The 14267-nt window shown below is 39.5% G+C and overlaps 2 protein-coding genes across 3 annotated transcripts; one reads left to right on the forward strand and one right to left on the reverse strand.

Moving 5' to 3' along the window:
- The first annotated feature begins 3655 nt into the window (after positions 1–3655).
- On the forward strand, positions 3656–10065 carry LOC144710025 (glucose-6-phosphate 1-dehydrogenase 6, cytoplasmic-like). 2 transcript variants are annotated; one of them, XM_078583674.1, is made up of 16 exons: positions 3656–3697; positions 4580–4772; positions 4904–4989; positions 7096–7153; positions 7230–7416; positions 7500–7648; positions 7728–7796; positions 7936–7994; positions 8165–8201; positions 8412–8483; positions 8559–8706; positions 8768–8863; positions 9273–9343; positions 9431–9546; positions 9684–9729; positions 9813–10065. In XM_078583674.1, exons 2-16 carry the CDS (start codon positions 4623–4625, stop codon positions 9978–9980), a joined length of 1512 nt encoding a protein of 503 aa, XP_078439800.1. In that variant the 5' UTR covers positions 3656–3697; positions 4580–4622; the 3' UTR covers positions 9981–10065. The 2 variants fall into 2 exon arrangements, with proteins under 2 accessions (XP_078439800.1, XP_078439799.1); XM_078583673.1 differs by lacking the exon at positions 3656–3697 and adding an exon at positions 3716–3968.
- Positions 10066–10162: 97 nt separating this feature from the next.
- On the reverse strand, positions 10163–13953 carry MAD2 (DNA-binding HORMA family protein). Its single transcript, XM_078583675.1, has 7 exons — positions 13798–13953; positions 13690–13705; positions 13478–13608; positions 13280–13400; positions 12640–12743; positions 12438–12559; positions 10163–10315 (listed from the first exon to the last, which is right to left on the reverse strand). The coding sequence occupies exons 1-7, from the start codon at positions 13868–13870 to the stop codon at positions 10259–10261; spliced, it is 624 nt and encodes a 207-aa protein (XP_078439801.1). The 5' UTR covers positions 13871–13953; the 3' UTR covers positions 10163–10258.
- Between the last annotated feature and the right edge of the window lie 314 nt (positions 13954–14267).

Here is a 14267-nt window from a genome sequence, read left to right on the forward strand (position 1 = left end):
TGACATTTGAATCTGATATCGACCTTGTCCGTAATTTTTTTGAGCACGGATACCGCAATATTCAATTACGGATATCGCATACGGATACTGATAGTAGCCCCCTAGGAAGGAGGAAGGTGTCTTCTTGAAGCAGTTACAAGGAGGGAGATTCTCTCGATTGGGGAATAAGTGGATACGACTTCCCTCATTTCTGCAAGCGAGAGGGGCTACCAATCCAGATCTCCCAACACAGTAGTTGTTTATGTCCGCTTCACCAGTTTAAGCCATCCAGTGTATTTTATCTGGAAATATCCCTTTGTTTCCCTTATACTTCAACACATGATTCACATTGTGGATCTCAATTGATTCTCACTCACTGTCAACTCTTATTGAATCAATTAAAATCCACTGGCCCACATCATATATATTTGAGGGAGTCACAACACCCACTAATGACCAAGTATTTCACTACTTATGGCAACACCTATCAGGCCTATTTGTCCTACTTAATGCCTAGTATTTGGCTGTTAAAGTCCTATCACTGGCATACGAGAGGGCCAAAATCCACCCATGTAAAACCTGGTATGATGTTACTTACTATCGGCCCAAATCCCATTAGAGGCTTAGTACCACACCAACCAAGGCCTCGAACCAACCCAATCTCGGGTAAATTTTTCTCCTGGTCATCCTCCCAGAAGGGCCTAGTGTTGGCTGTATGAAACCACCCTATAGGTCATTTTCACCACATTAAAAGGCCTATTATTTTCAAACCAAGGCCAACTAACAGCCTATTATTGACCCAATAAATCCATAATATCTACCCACTCAATGCCTTATATCAACACATTGAAGGTCTAGTATCGTCCCAATCCCATGGCTAGTATAGACCCAACAAGACCTATGACCTATTTACCAAATGCCTAGAGAGCCTAGTATCAGCCCTCTCAAGGCCTATAATTAACTCATTGAAAGGCCTAGTATCTAGTGCTATATGCTGCGTATCTGTCAAGACCAAATATAGGCGGTTTAAAGACTAGTAACATGCAAAAGAAAAATTGCTCCATAGATGTAACATTCATACTAAAAGGCAACCAAAGACTCACTTGAGGGCGAGCAATAATCGAACCCAATAAGAACTGAACCAAGGCAGCTTAAGGCCTACTATTGGTCCAATAAAATCCTACTATCACAAAAAAAAGGCCCATCATCTCGCTTTAGGAAGCGGCTTTGTGGAACCATCTTCCAGTTGTCCTTTGCTGGAGATGAACCTAATTAGCAGTGCCTGTTCATGTACAAAGTGAGAGTCCATGTCCATGTGCTTTGTCCAGGCATGAAAAATTGGATTGGTGGCAAGATATATTTTTCCAATGTTGTTGCACCACAGCATTGGTGCAACAGTTGTGTTAATGAGTAGTTCCTTGAGAAGAGATTGTATCAACAGGACTTCAGCTGCCACATTTGCTAGTGACTTATACTCTGATGTTGGACTAGATAACCGTTGTTTGTTTTTGGAACTCTAGGAGACCAAATTTTGTCTGAGGAATAATAGAAAAACTCTGGCAAATGCATGCCTTTTTTATCCCTTTACCAATCCACATCACTAAACATGTTGATTATGAAACCCTATTTTTTATGAATAAATAGTCCGTAAAGAGCTGTTCTTAAGAAAATGAAGAAGATGTTTTTAAATGTACTAATCACCATCAGTCGGTGAGTGCATTTTCTGATATGCTTTATTTGGTATGAAGCCAATGTCAGGCCTAGTTAAGGTCAGATATTAAAGAGATCCCATAATTTTTCTGTATAAAATTTGGTCAGCAGAATCATTCTAAGATGATGAAGATTTCAATAATCTGCAAGGAGTAGAAAGTGTTCGCAGTGTTCCATATTGGAGCTATGCAATATTTGTGAGATATATTTTTATTTTGACAAGATATATCCATCATCATGTTTGATTAATTAAATTCCCAGAAACTACTGGCAGGTCAAAGGTCTTTCATTCCAAAATAAGGTTGTAACTGCATGACTATGATATTAATTTGAGATGAACATGGAGAAATTATGAGAATGGCATCAACATATATCAAAATAAAAATAGGATTGGTGAAAGACGATTTGAAGAATTAAGACCTATCGCTTTTTGATCCAACACAATCAAGTGTGTGAAGAAACATTGTCAACTTGGTGAAGCAAGCTCTCGGTGGTTGCTTTAGCCCATATATATATATATTAAGCACGCATACATGCTTAGGAACATTTGGGTTTTTTAACCCAGGTGGTTGTTCTATGTACATGAATTCATCACGATCTCCATGTAAGAATGCATTAGAATCATCAAGTTGATGAACTTTAAAACTATTGCCAACAGCAATTTAAAGCACCAACCTGATCACTATGTGTATAATCACAGGACTAGAGGATTCATTCAAGTCAAGGCTTACTGTTGATTGATGAGACCATGTCTTTGTACTCATTGATTGATGATGGTATTGGGATGGATGCTGAATCGGGTATCAGACAGTACTGTTCCGATATCCGTTTTTCCCGATATCCAGATATCGGATGACAATATTGGATATTGGTTGCTATAGTAACGATATCTGATATTGTTATCTGTTTCGATGTTGTCATCCGCCTCCATCTCTTGGAGTGGATGATTATATTGGATCTCGGAGTTGGATATTGGATTTCAATATCCAACAAATCAATCCTTGTAAAAATAGGTTTATTCGTCGAAACTTGAAATTTCTGTTTTCAATATTGTCATAAGTAAAAATACCTCATATAATATATATGCTTCAAAATTTCTGTTTTCTTCCATATGGGATAATAGGATTCGGAGTTTAAAATTACATCTACATATCCGAATCCTATTATCCCATTTGGAAGAAAACAAAAATTTTGAAATATATATATAATATGAAGTATTATTATAATTAAAGAATTTGGCTGCTGTTCACGTTTAACATCTAAATTCGTGTTTGCTGTTGGCTTTTTCTCTTGATACCGGAATCCGATATCCAGATAACGGTAAAATATGAAATATTATCATAAGTAAAAAATTTGGGCGCTGTTTACGTTTAACATCAAAATTCATGTTCACTGTTGGCTTTTTCTCTTGATAACAGAATCCGATATCCAGGATAACGGTATAATATGAAGTATTATCATAAGTAAAAAAGTTGGGCGTTGTTTACGTTTAACATCTAAATTCATGTTCACTGTTGGCTTTTTCTCTTGATAACAGAATCCGATATCCGGATTTCGGGTTCAGGAACCCGGTATCCGAGATCCGCCTCGTCCCTAGCCTAGTCGATATCAGTCACAATATCCGTTTCAGATAAGAATGTCGATATTCGATATCGGGTATCAGAAACTGCCTTGTCATTTACCGGATATCGGATATCGGTTGCCCGATATCAGATATTGGGCAGATATCGGACGGCCCATCACTAGAGCCCACAGATGGTCAAATATATGGTCAGATGGCTACACTAAGCTCAATAGAAACCTCTCCAACGAGTTAGATGTAATATTTTTTCGAAATTTACAAAAAAAATTAGAATAAATATTCAATAATTTCTTCCGGTTCAGATCCGGTTTGACCGGTCTTGGTCCGGTCCAGTCAAACCGGTCCTCGGTCCTATATATCCAACCCCACTCACAACAACAGTTCAATGAATTGTTCGAAAGGGGACGGGCGTTGACCTTCAAAGAGGTACGCGCGATGTTCTAGAGAGGAGGTCCATGGAGACGCCGTTCTCACCCGTCTGTCGTCCCCATCCACCTACCATCTCACCTCGCAATATAAATTGAAATTCTGATTTAAATTCCCAACTCCTCCTCCACTCTCCTGATCCGGTTAATTGAAATTCAGATCGAAATTCTGATTGAAATTTTGATTGAAATTCAAAAGTCTTTGCTGATCGCGTCTCTGGTCTTTCTGCTACCGCGGCTTCCCCAATTCTGATCTTTGCTGATCGCACAAGGTTATTACAACAATCGAATTCTCCGTCGTGACTTTTTTTTTCCTGTTTCGGCGTCTGCGCGAGATCAGAAATTAATTCTCCCTCTCTTTAATCGGGATCTCTGATTATTTCTAACAAGTTCTGTCATTGATCAATCGCTATTCTCTGATGATGTGTCGTGGCCGATTGTTTTGGTTGAAGAGATTATGTTTTGTTCCCTCTTGGTGATAGCCTCGAAGTTCTCTCGGTTGATTCTTTATTTTTCCGCCCTCCGCAACTTCAAGGCGATGGTGAAGAGGAATTTGTACGAGTTGGATGGACGGCTGAGAGTTCCTTTTGGCTTAGATTCTGCATGATCTCTGCCTATGTTTTTCCTTCTATGATATGGTGGATGGACGAGTAATTTTTTTTCAGTTTAATATAAGTGATTCTTCCCAACGGATTGTTCAGTTTTGTATAAACTTTTTACCCCAAAGACTCTCATTTTTTTTCCCTTTTTCTCAGCGTCATTTTATATCCTAATTGTCGTCTACACTTTTGTTCTCAATAATTTGATTTCTTCTAGGAATCTATTATCTTTTTTAGACTGCCTGCTGACTTCCATCGATGATTTTTTCTTAAAAAAAATGCAGTGCAGCATTGGAATTCAAGCGAGCCGCAGATACCTGATTAGAAATGTCTACAGCAAACATTATTTCCCAATCAGATCACAGAAATGTGGACGCTGTTCCTGAAATCGGATGCCTTTCAATTATTGTGCTTGGTGCATCCGGGGACCTCGCCAAGAAGAAGACATTTCCTGCGTTGTTCCATCTTTTCAAGCAGGTCTGTTTTTGAATGTTTTAAACGCTTAGCTCATCTGAAGAATCATTTGTTTATTTCTGCATCATTGCAAACATAATTAAACATTTATTTTGGATATGCAAACTCCCTAAACTGGTTGAACGTTGAACTAGGGATTCTTACCACCTGACGAAGTTCATATATTCGGGTATGCAAGGACAAAACTCACAGATGAAGGGTTAAGGGATCGGATTCGAGGGTGAGTTTTTTTTTTGTTTCAGCGTACTTTTTGATGGTTTTAATCCCATAAAATATCAGAAAACGACAGGAGATGGAATTTTGATGTTTCCCGTCTGTTTTGGATATTTCAGCAAGTTGTGCGAGTCTACACATTATTTGATGCATCAGAACCCTGCCAAAATGGAATACATGTTTTATACATCCATGAAAACCTTTTGCACTTTGGTCATGAAAACTTGCATGAATTTGTCCTTGACAACGCCGTAATTGAGCCCTCTTCACCTTTATCTGTCATTCTTATTCTTACGAAAATTTTATTGATCTTCCATATGATTATTGAAAAGATGAAGTTTCATTTACATACCTTGTATGGGATCCAATACCCCCTGAGCAGTATCCTCAGCACTTAAGCCAATTATGGGAGCTATGTTGTTTTGTTTCTGCTGTAGTTTTCCCTCTTCCCTTTGAATGTATGTAGCCGTCCACTTAGGCGTGGTGCCAATAATGAAGTGAAGTCGATCTTTTGCCCTCCTTCATCCCTCTTACCAGATCCCTTCCTCTCTCTGATCAACCTCTTTCCCCTCACCCCTTAGCAATTCCCTTTCCCCATGATCGTCTCTCACATACTGTATCTCAGACTCTCTTTAATCCTTCCTCTATCCCATCTCCTCGATAGGAATCTAAATCAAGATCCCAATCAGATTCTCAGTATATGTATTCCTTGGCCAATCATTATTTAAGTTTTCAGATGGTAAAGTGGGTTAAGTTGTCATTCTCCAAATTTTTTGGGGTTTTATGTAAAATTCTAAATCTTTATCTGCATACTTAAGGCAGATAGATTTAAGTAACAAGTGACAAAGTCTACTGTTAAGTTCTTGACTCCAAAGCGACAGGTTCCTTCTTTTTCCTGCTTCTCTCTGTCTCTCCTCCCGCTTATCAAAGTTCAACATTATATCTGAGCAAGGTTTGTTTAAAGAGGAAGGAGGAGAGAGGAAGATGATATCTCCAACATCAGATCAGATGCGCGACCCCTAAATTGGTGAAAGTGCTATTTTAACCATTGGGGAACATGTCAGATCACAGCTAGACCAGGATAGGACCACAGCCTTAACACAGTGTAGGCGCACTGCAGCACTTTTGAAGCAGGATGGCAACACCAGCGAATTATGCAAGTCAAACATACCCCAGGTTGTGCTGTCATTATGAAGGTGCCCATATTTAGAACCTCAGGGTGGCAGTCCCCACTCTGAGGCAGTCTCAAATCCCATCCCCCTAGCCAGTCTTTTTTTCGCCAAAGTGCCAATCTCAAGGCCACCAGTTGGTTCCATTTATCTTGGTCAATCTGCAGGCCACTGCCATGGCCCAGTTTACATAATATGACGAATAAAATATTTAAATTACCTGACCACGAGGGGTGTCAGATGGTAGAGTTGTCCTCCAATCGCTCTGCATCCTATCTTACTACTCCAGTTTCTTTAAGTTCAAAAAAGAACTTATTTATTTAAAATTGAGTCTTTATTAAAATTCATCCCGGCAGTTTTTATTTATTTATTTATTCAACATATCAGTTTTTATTAAAATTGAGGAGTAGGTTACATAAAATAATTGTTACATTAGTGGGCTTACATGGTTCTTATTTATTTCTTGCATGTCTAACAATGAATGGAGTTTCGATCATTTGTGGTGTGACATGCTAGTATTTTCTTTCCAGATATCTTGGTAAAGATATCAGTTTTTATTAACTTATTTACTTATTTATTTATTCAACATATCACTTTTTATTAAAATTGAGGAGTAGGTTACATAAAATAATTGTTACATTAGTGGGCTTACATGGTTCTTATTTATTTCTTGCATGTCTAACAATGAATGGAGTTTCGATCATTTGTGGTGTGACATGCTAGTATTTTCTTTCCAGATATCTTGGTAAAGATATCAGTTTTTATTAACTTATTTACTTATTTATTTATTCAACATATCACTTTTTATTAAAATTGAGGAGTAGGTTACATAAAATAATTGTTATAACAGTGGGTTTACATGGTTCTTATTTATTTGTTGCATGTCTAACGGTGAATGGAGTTTCGATCATTTGTGGTGTGACATGCTAGTTTTTTCTTTCCAGATATCTTGGTAAAGAAGAAAATGTGGACTCAGAGGAGCTTGCCAATTTCCTGAATCTGGTATGTTTCTGCCTCTCTTTTGTTCCCGCTTCACTCAAGAGATTAAGCAGGAGATCTTGAACCTTCATCCCGGCAGGTAAAATATGTCAGCGGATCTTACGACCACGAGGAGGGCTTTTTATTATTGAATGAAGTGATATCCCAACACGAGTCGGCAAGAAATACCCCAGCAGGGGCATCAAGAAGACTCTTCTATCTTGCTCTTCCTCCTTCTGTCTACCCATCTGTATGCAAGATGATCAGGCAATGCTGTATGAACCAGGGTACAGTCAGGAGCCTCTTTAGATTTTTTTTTCTTTGGTCAACTGGAGGCATGTTTAGGATTAAATTTGTTTATCTTTACTAGCTGGGTGGACACGGATTGTTGTGGAGAAACCTTTTGGGAAGGACTTGAGCTCTGCAGAGGAACTAAGTTCACAGCTTGGGGAGCTTTTTTCTGAATCACAGCTTTACCGTATCGACCACTACTTGGGGAAGGAGCTCGTCCAGAATTTGGTGCGACCGATTTTGAAATAACCTCTCAACTCGAATTTTCTTTTTAAAACATATTTTCTTACTTTAACATCCTTGGCAGCTGGTTCTTCGCTTTGCTAATCGGTTATTTATGCCTCTCTGGAACCGCGACAACATTGCTAACATACAGGTAAAGGTTTTCTTGTTTATCTGAATCTAAGTCTTTGCAACAAAAAATTAATAACATTCAAGCTACTTATTTTGTTCCATCCATTTTTCCCCTCGAGTCTGATGAGAGGAGATTGTCTCATAGTTGTTTCCATTCTCAGATTGTTTTCAGAGAGGACTTTGGGACGGAAGGGCGTGGCGGATATTTTGACCAATATGGGTATGTATCTGAATTTATTTTCATGATTCCAAATATAGTTTCATTAAATTTCCAATGAACCAGATAGGATGATGCTTGGTTTTTCTTCATGCAAACTGGACTAGTTGTATCAGTATATGGTCTACTATGAACTTACAATGAATGACTCTTAATGGGCGTTTGTTCTGCAGGATAATTCGAGATATCATTCAAAACCATTTATTACAGGTTGGTTGTTCGCCGTACTTTTTCGTTCCTTTTTTTTTTATCTTTTCTCCTCTCTTGTAAATAATATGAATTCTTTCCAATGTTGTTTATCTGGTCTCAAACTCGTAAGCTGAACTTTAAGAAAAACGATTGTATTTCATGATTTTACGGTCAGAAAATTGAATAAAACTATTAATGTTGTGTGGCATACTCTGTGGTTGACTCTTGCAGGTTTTTTGTTTGGTTGCTATGGAGAAGCCAGTTTCTTTGAAGCCTGAGCATATTCGAGATGAAAAAGTGAAGGTTGAACATAATTCCCAAATCTGTAATTAAATTTTATTCTTTTATTCGTCTTGTTGAAATGCCTTTTGATCTTAGGTTCTCCAATCAGTCTTGCCCATCGCCTCGGAAGATGTCGTTCTTGGACAATATTTGGGCTATAAAGATGACCCCACAGTATCCCCAGATTCAAACACACCCACCTTTGCATCTATTGTCCTGCGAATTCATAATGAAAGATGGGAAGGTAAGATTAGAAAATACTTCTGAACTTGTTAAGGTGTGATGAATAATGATGTTTTCTTCAGGGGTTCCATTCATATTCAAGGCTGGGAAGGCACTGAATTCTAAGAAAGCTGAAATTAGAGTCCAGTTTAAGGACGTTCCCGGTGATATTTTTAAATGTGAGATGCTTTTTCCTATCATCTCTTCTGTTTCTTTTCCTTCTTTAAACTGAGAAAAAGTTACTATTTCGTTCTGATCGGTTGAAACCAGGGTTCAATGTCAACGATGATAATGATGACTAATAATCTTTTTTTTTTTAAGTATGACTAATAATCATTCATTAGTTCATGAAGAATCGTCATCCTCATCATTATTTGTCCTAGCGCAAACATGGATGACAACTGTGATAACGAGATTCGGAGATGAAGATGATGATTTCTTTATTTATAACATTCAAGCTACTTATTTTGTTCCCCCTGATCTCTCCAATTTTAGATTCAATACCTAGAAGGTTCTAGAATATAAGTGTCCAATCGGTAATTTTGGCATGTCTTTCATAGTCTAAAATAAATATTTCATTCCCTGCAGGCCGATCCCAAGGTAGGAATGAGTTTGTAATCCGCTTGCAGCCTTCAGAAGCCATGTACATGAAACTTACAGTAAGAGTTGCTTCAAACTTAAAATAATTATGATGAGACTGTCATCAGACCTTTGTAGAACTTTGATCATTTCAATTATTTTTGCAGGTGAAGAAGCCTGGGTTGGAGATGTCAACTATCCAGAGCGAGCTGGATCTTTCTTACATGCAACGATATCAAGGGGTGAAGATTCCAGAGGCATACGAACGGCTCATTCTTGACACGTAAGAAATTAATGAATCAAACATAGCCTTAAATTTAATCAGGAGGGTCACTGACTTTGTGTGATCGAAAAAAATCACCTGAAATATGGAAAAGAAATTCTAACTTTTTGCAATGGTTTTTTTTTTCTTTTAACCAGGATTAGGGGAGATCAGCAGCATTTTGTTCGTAGGGACGAGCTGAAGGTGCGCGTTTCTTCCTTTTCCTGATTTTTCATTCATTAATGAGATTGATAAGTTAATAATTATAAATAAATAAATAAACGCAGGCGGCTTGGGAAATATTCACACCATTGCTGCATAGAATAGATGATGGAGAGATGAAGCCGTTGCCGTACGAACCAGGCAGTCGAGGGCCTGTCGAAGCCGATCGGCTCCTCTCCAAGGCAGGCTACGTCCAAACGCACGGCTACATTTGGATCCCTCCAACATTGTAATTATCTTGCTATGCGCATTTATCTTGTGACATCATTATGTTATGATATGTTGTGCTTTGATAACATGTTATTTTTGCTTGGGCCATGTCATTTCTGTAATATGCTTTTACACAAGTAAACTGTTTTAGTATTAGTGCTCTTTTATCCTTCATTAAGCTATATGACATGTGTCTTACATGCTGTTAAATAGAGTAGCTAGATTCACTACGACTGTGAATGCACAATTCACACGACACTCACAGTCTTTGTAGGTAATAGAAGCGCCGGCAGACTAGTAGCTACTTCTCGTCCCAGTCGTCGTTCTTGAAGGAGACGAGCGTGTTCACCTTGTGGATCTGAGCAAGTGGAGTGAGTTCCTACTCAGTAGATAGATGGATAGAAAGATAGATGAAGAAGTAGATAGATAGATAGATAGAGAGATAGATAGAGGTGATAGATAGATAGAGAGATAGAGAGATAGATAGATAGAGAGATAGATAGATAGATAGAGGTGAATAGATGGATGGAGAAAAGGAGATAGATAGATTGAGAGAAAAATAGAGATGTGAATAGATGGATGGAGAGGAGATAGATAGGTAGATGGGTGGAGAGAAGGAGATGGAGAGGTAGATAGAGAGGTGAATAGATGGATGGAGGGAAGGAGATAGATAGGTCAATAGATGGATGAAGGATATAGAGAGGTAGATAGATGTTTGGAGGATATAGAGAGGTAGATAGATGTTTGGAGGATATAGAGAGATAGATAGATGTTTGAAGGATATAGAGAGGTAGATAGATGGATGAAGGATATTGTGAGATAGATAGAAGGATGGAGTGAAGGATATAGAGAGGTAGATAGATGGATGAAGGATATAGAGAGATAGATAGAAGGATGAAGGGAAGGAGATAGAGAGAGATAGATGGATGGAGAGAAGGAGATAGAGGGATAGATAAATGGCTGGAGACAAAGAGATACAGATGTAAATAGAGATAGATAGAGCAGTAAATAGATGGATGGAGAAAAAGAGAGAGAAAGATAAATAGATGGGAAGTGGATAAAAAAAGAGGGAAATGGCTGGATGGAGAGAGAAAGAGAGAAAGAGAGAGAGATGTAGATAGAAAGGTAGAGAGGGAAATGGATTTAAAGAGAGAGAGAGAGAGATAGATATGCAGATAGAAAGATAGAGAGAGAGAGAGAGATGTAGATAGAAAGATAGAGAGGGAAATGGATGTGGAGAGAGAGAGATGTAGATAGAAAGGTAGAGAGGGAAATGGATGTGGAGAGAGAGAGATGTAGATAGAAAGGTAGAGAGGGAAATGGATGAGAAGAGAGAGAGAGGATGTAGATAGAAAGATAGAGAGGGAAATGGATGCGAAGAGAGAGAGAGGATGTAGATAGAAAGATAGAGAGGAAAATGGATGAGAAGAGAGAGAGAGAGAGCTAGTGATGTAGATAGAAAGATAGAGAGGAAAATGGATGTGAAGAGAGAGAGAGAGCTAGTGATGTAGATAGAAAGGTAGAGAGGGAAATGGATGTGGAGAGAGAGAGATGTAGATAGAAAGGTAGAGAGGGAAATGGATGAGAAGAGAGAGAGAGGATGTAGATAGAAAGATAGAGAGGGAAATGGATGCGAAGAGAGAGAGGATGTAGATAGAAAGATAGAGAGGAAAATGGATGAGAAGAGAGAGAGAGAGCTAGTGATGTAGATAGAAAGATAGAGAGGAAAATGGATGTGAAGAGAGAGAGAGAGCTAGTGATGTAGATAGAAAGGTAGAGAGGGAAATGGATGTGGAGAGAGAGATGTAGATAGAAAGGTAGAGAGGGAAATGGATGAGAAGAGAGAGAGAGGATGTAGATAGAAAGATAGAGAGGGAAATGGATGCGAAGAGAGAGAGAGGATGTAGATAGAAAGATAGAGAGGAAAATGGATGAGAAGAGAGAGAGAGAGCTAGTGATGTAGATAGAAAGATAGAGAGGAAAATGGATGTGAAGAGAGAGAGAGAGCTAGTGATGTAGATAGAAAGATAGACAGGGAAATGGATGGAGAGAGAGAGAGAGAGCTAGTGATGTAGATAGAAAGATAGACAGGGAAATGGATGGAGAGAGAGAGAGAGAGAGCTAGTGATGTAGATAGAAAGATAGACAGGGAAGTGGATGGAAAGAGAGAGAGAGCTAGTGATGTAGATAGAAAGATAGACAGGGAAGTGGATGGAAAGAGAGAGAGAGCTAGTGATGTAGATAGAAAGATAGAGAGGGAAATGGATGAATGGAGAGAGAGAGAGAGAGATAAAGGGAGAGAGAGAGAGATCTAGATAGAAAGATAAAGAGGGAAATGGATGTGAAGAGAGAGAGAGAGATGTAGATAGAAAGATAGAGAGGGAAATGGATGTGAAGAGAGAGAGAGAGATGTAGATAGAAAGATAGAGAGGGAAATGTATGGTGAGAGAGAGATAGAGAGAGAGAGAGAGAGAGTCGACCTTGGTGTCGAAGGAGTGAAGCTTGACCATCTGTGGGTTGTGGATCAACTTGGCGTCGCTCTCCATCCAAGTCAAGGGCACGGCCATGTCCTTGTCCGTGTAGACCAGCACATCAAACACACCTGCACCATTAACGAGCTTCCTCTGTCATTTCAATGGCGATGCCCATCTCCAGAGAAAACTCCGCAGTTCTAGCATTTACATGGCTCGTCGAGGCACGGAAGATATGTCACGCACGACGCAATCTGACGCATGATCACCTGAATCTCTCTCATGATCTCCTTGTCGCTCTTCTCCCTCGACGCCCTGCCCAAGAAGCGAAAACCCTAGATCGATCTCAAGATCGCCAAAAAGAGAAGAACAGATTTGGGTTTCTAGATCGATCTCATCCTCCTCTAGATCGCCAAAAAGAGAAGAACAGATTTGGGTTTCTAGATCGATCTCATCCTCCTCTAGATCGCCAAAAAGAGAAGAACAGATTTGGGTTTCTAGATCGGTCTCTTCCTCCTCTAGATCGCCAAAAAGAGAAGAACAGATTTGGATTTCTGGATCGATCTCTTCCTCCTCTAGATCGCCAAAAAGAGAAGAACAGATTTGGATTTCTGGATCGATCTCTTCCTCCTCTAGTTCACCAAAAAGGGAAGAACAGATTTGGGTTTCTAGATCGGTCTCTTCCTCCTCTAGATCACCAGAAGAGAAGAACAGATTTGGATTTCTGGATCGATCTCTTCCTCCTCTAGATCGCCAAAAAGAGAAGAACAGATTTGGATTTCTGGATCGATCTCTTCCTCCTCTAGATCACCAAAAAGAGAAGAACGGATTTGGGTTTCTAGAGTACGCACCCCGTCTCTACCACCTCCCCGTCGGTTTCCACGCTGAAATTCCACCTCTCCAGCACTTCGGAGGTCGCCTTGCTCATGATCACGAGGACGATTCTCTGCAGACTTCCCTTCTCCAGCCATTCTGCACGGATCGGATCTCGATCTCTTCAGTTTCGACTTACGAGATGAAATCGGAGCGAGGAAATTCCTGCCGATTACCAGAAATCTGCGCCGTGAGGGCGGAGAGATAGGACTTCACGCCCCCCTCCTGGATCAGCAGCATCGGCAGGCCGTATTTCTTCACCTTAGTGAACGATTCCTCCGGATAAATCCCGCGGTTGTAGAGGATGCTACAAAGTGAAGATCGGCGCAGATCGTCACCGCGGAATCGAAACGATTGAAAATAAAGATCATCGGAACGCGAATCTCACCTGTTCGTAGCGTAACCTTCGATTTTCCGCGCAAAATCATTCAATTCATCAGCGCGATTTCTCGAAGACAAGAACAATCGAGGAATCTAGGTTTAGAGAAACAAATACCGAAGAATTCGCCGACGATGGCGGCAGATCCCTTGAGAGTGATGAGATCCTTGGTCACCGTTCTCGACGCCATCGCTGCCCGATCTGGAGATCGATTGAACTGAGAGAGGAAGAGAGGAACTGAAGAGAACGAACGACCGAAGCTTCTAGAAATGGGACTCCGTCCGGGCAACGGTCATGTTGTTTGAAATTTAAGTTTTTCGAACTTAACCCAAATATTCGTTTTCTTTTTTAATTTTGTTAATAAAAAATATAGTCCCGGACGGGACGGGACGGGGGACGTGGATGGGACGGAAGCGTCGTCCGGAATGTTTTTTCAAAATATGTGAAAAATGCTTTATTAAAATTAAAACAAATGAATTATCATAGTTAACCATCCATCCATAGTGATTTTTCACGTATTCAACAAATGCTTGGGAGTTCCTCTATAAGTTTTATATTTTTTGTTATTTTTTATTTATTATTTTATT

The sequence above is a fragment of the Wolffia australiana genome, chromosome 12, assembly GCF_029677425.1.
Source record: "Wolffia australiana isolate 7733 chromosome 12, ASM2967742v1".
Lineage (NCBI taxonomy): Eukaryota > Viridiplantae > Streptophyta > Magnoliopsida > Alismatales > Araceae > Wolffia > Wolffia australiana.

Bases quoted from the DNA above. Each gene is read 5' to 3' on its own strand.
- LOC144710025 (XM_078583674.1), top strand. From the start codon at position 4,623: ATGTCTACAGCAAACATTATTTCCCAATCAGATCACAGAAATGTGGAC. The intron at 7,995-8,164 runs GTATGTATCTGA...TTTGTTCTGCAG, and splicing joins GGATATTTTGACCAATATGG to GATAATTCGAGATATCATTC. The intron at 9,547-9,683 runs GTAAGAAATTAA...TCTTTTAACCAG, and splicing joins GAACGGCTCATTCTTGACAC to GATTAGGGGAGATCAGCAGC.
- MAD2 (XM_078583675.1), bottom strand. From the start codon at position 13,870: ATGGCGTCGAGAACGGTGACCAAGGATCTCATCACTCTCAAGGGATCT. The intron at 13,401-13,477 runs GTAATCGGCAGG...CGATCCGTGCAG, and splicing joins CCTCACGGCGCAGATTTCTG to AATGGCTGGAGAAGGGAAGT. The intron at 12,560-12,639 runs GTAAATGCTAGA...TTAATGGTGCAG, and splicing joins TCCGTGCCTCGACGAGCCAT to GTGTGTTTGATGTGCTGGTC.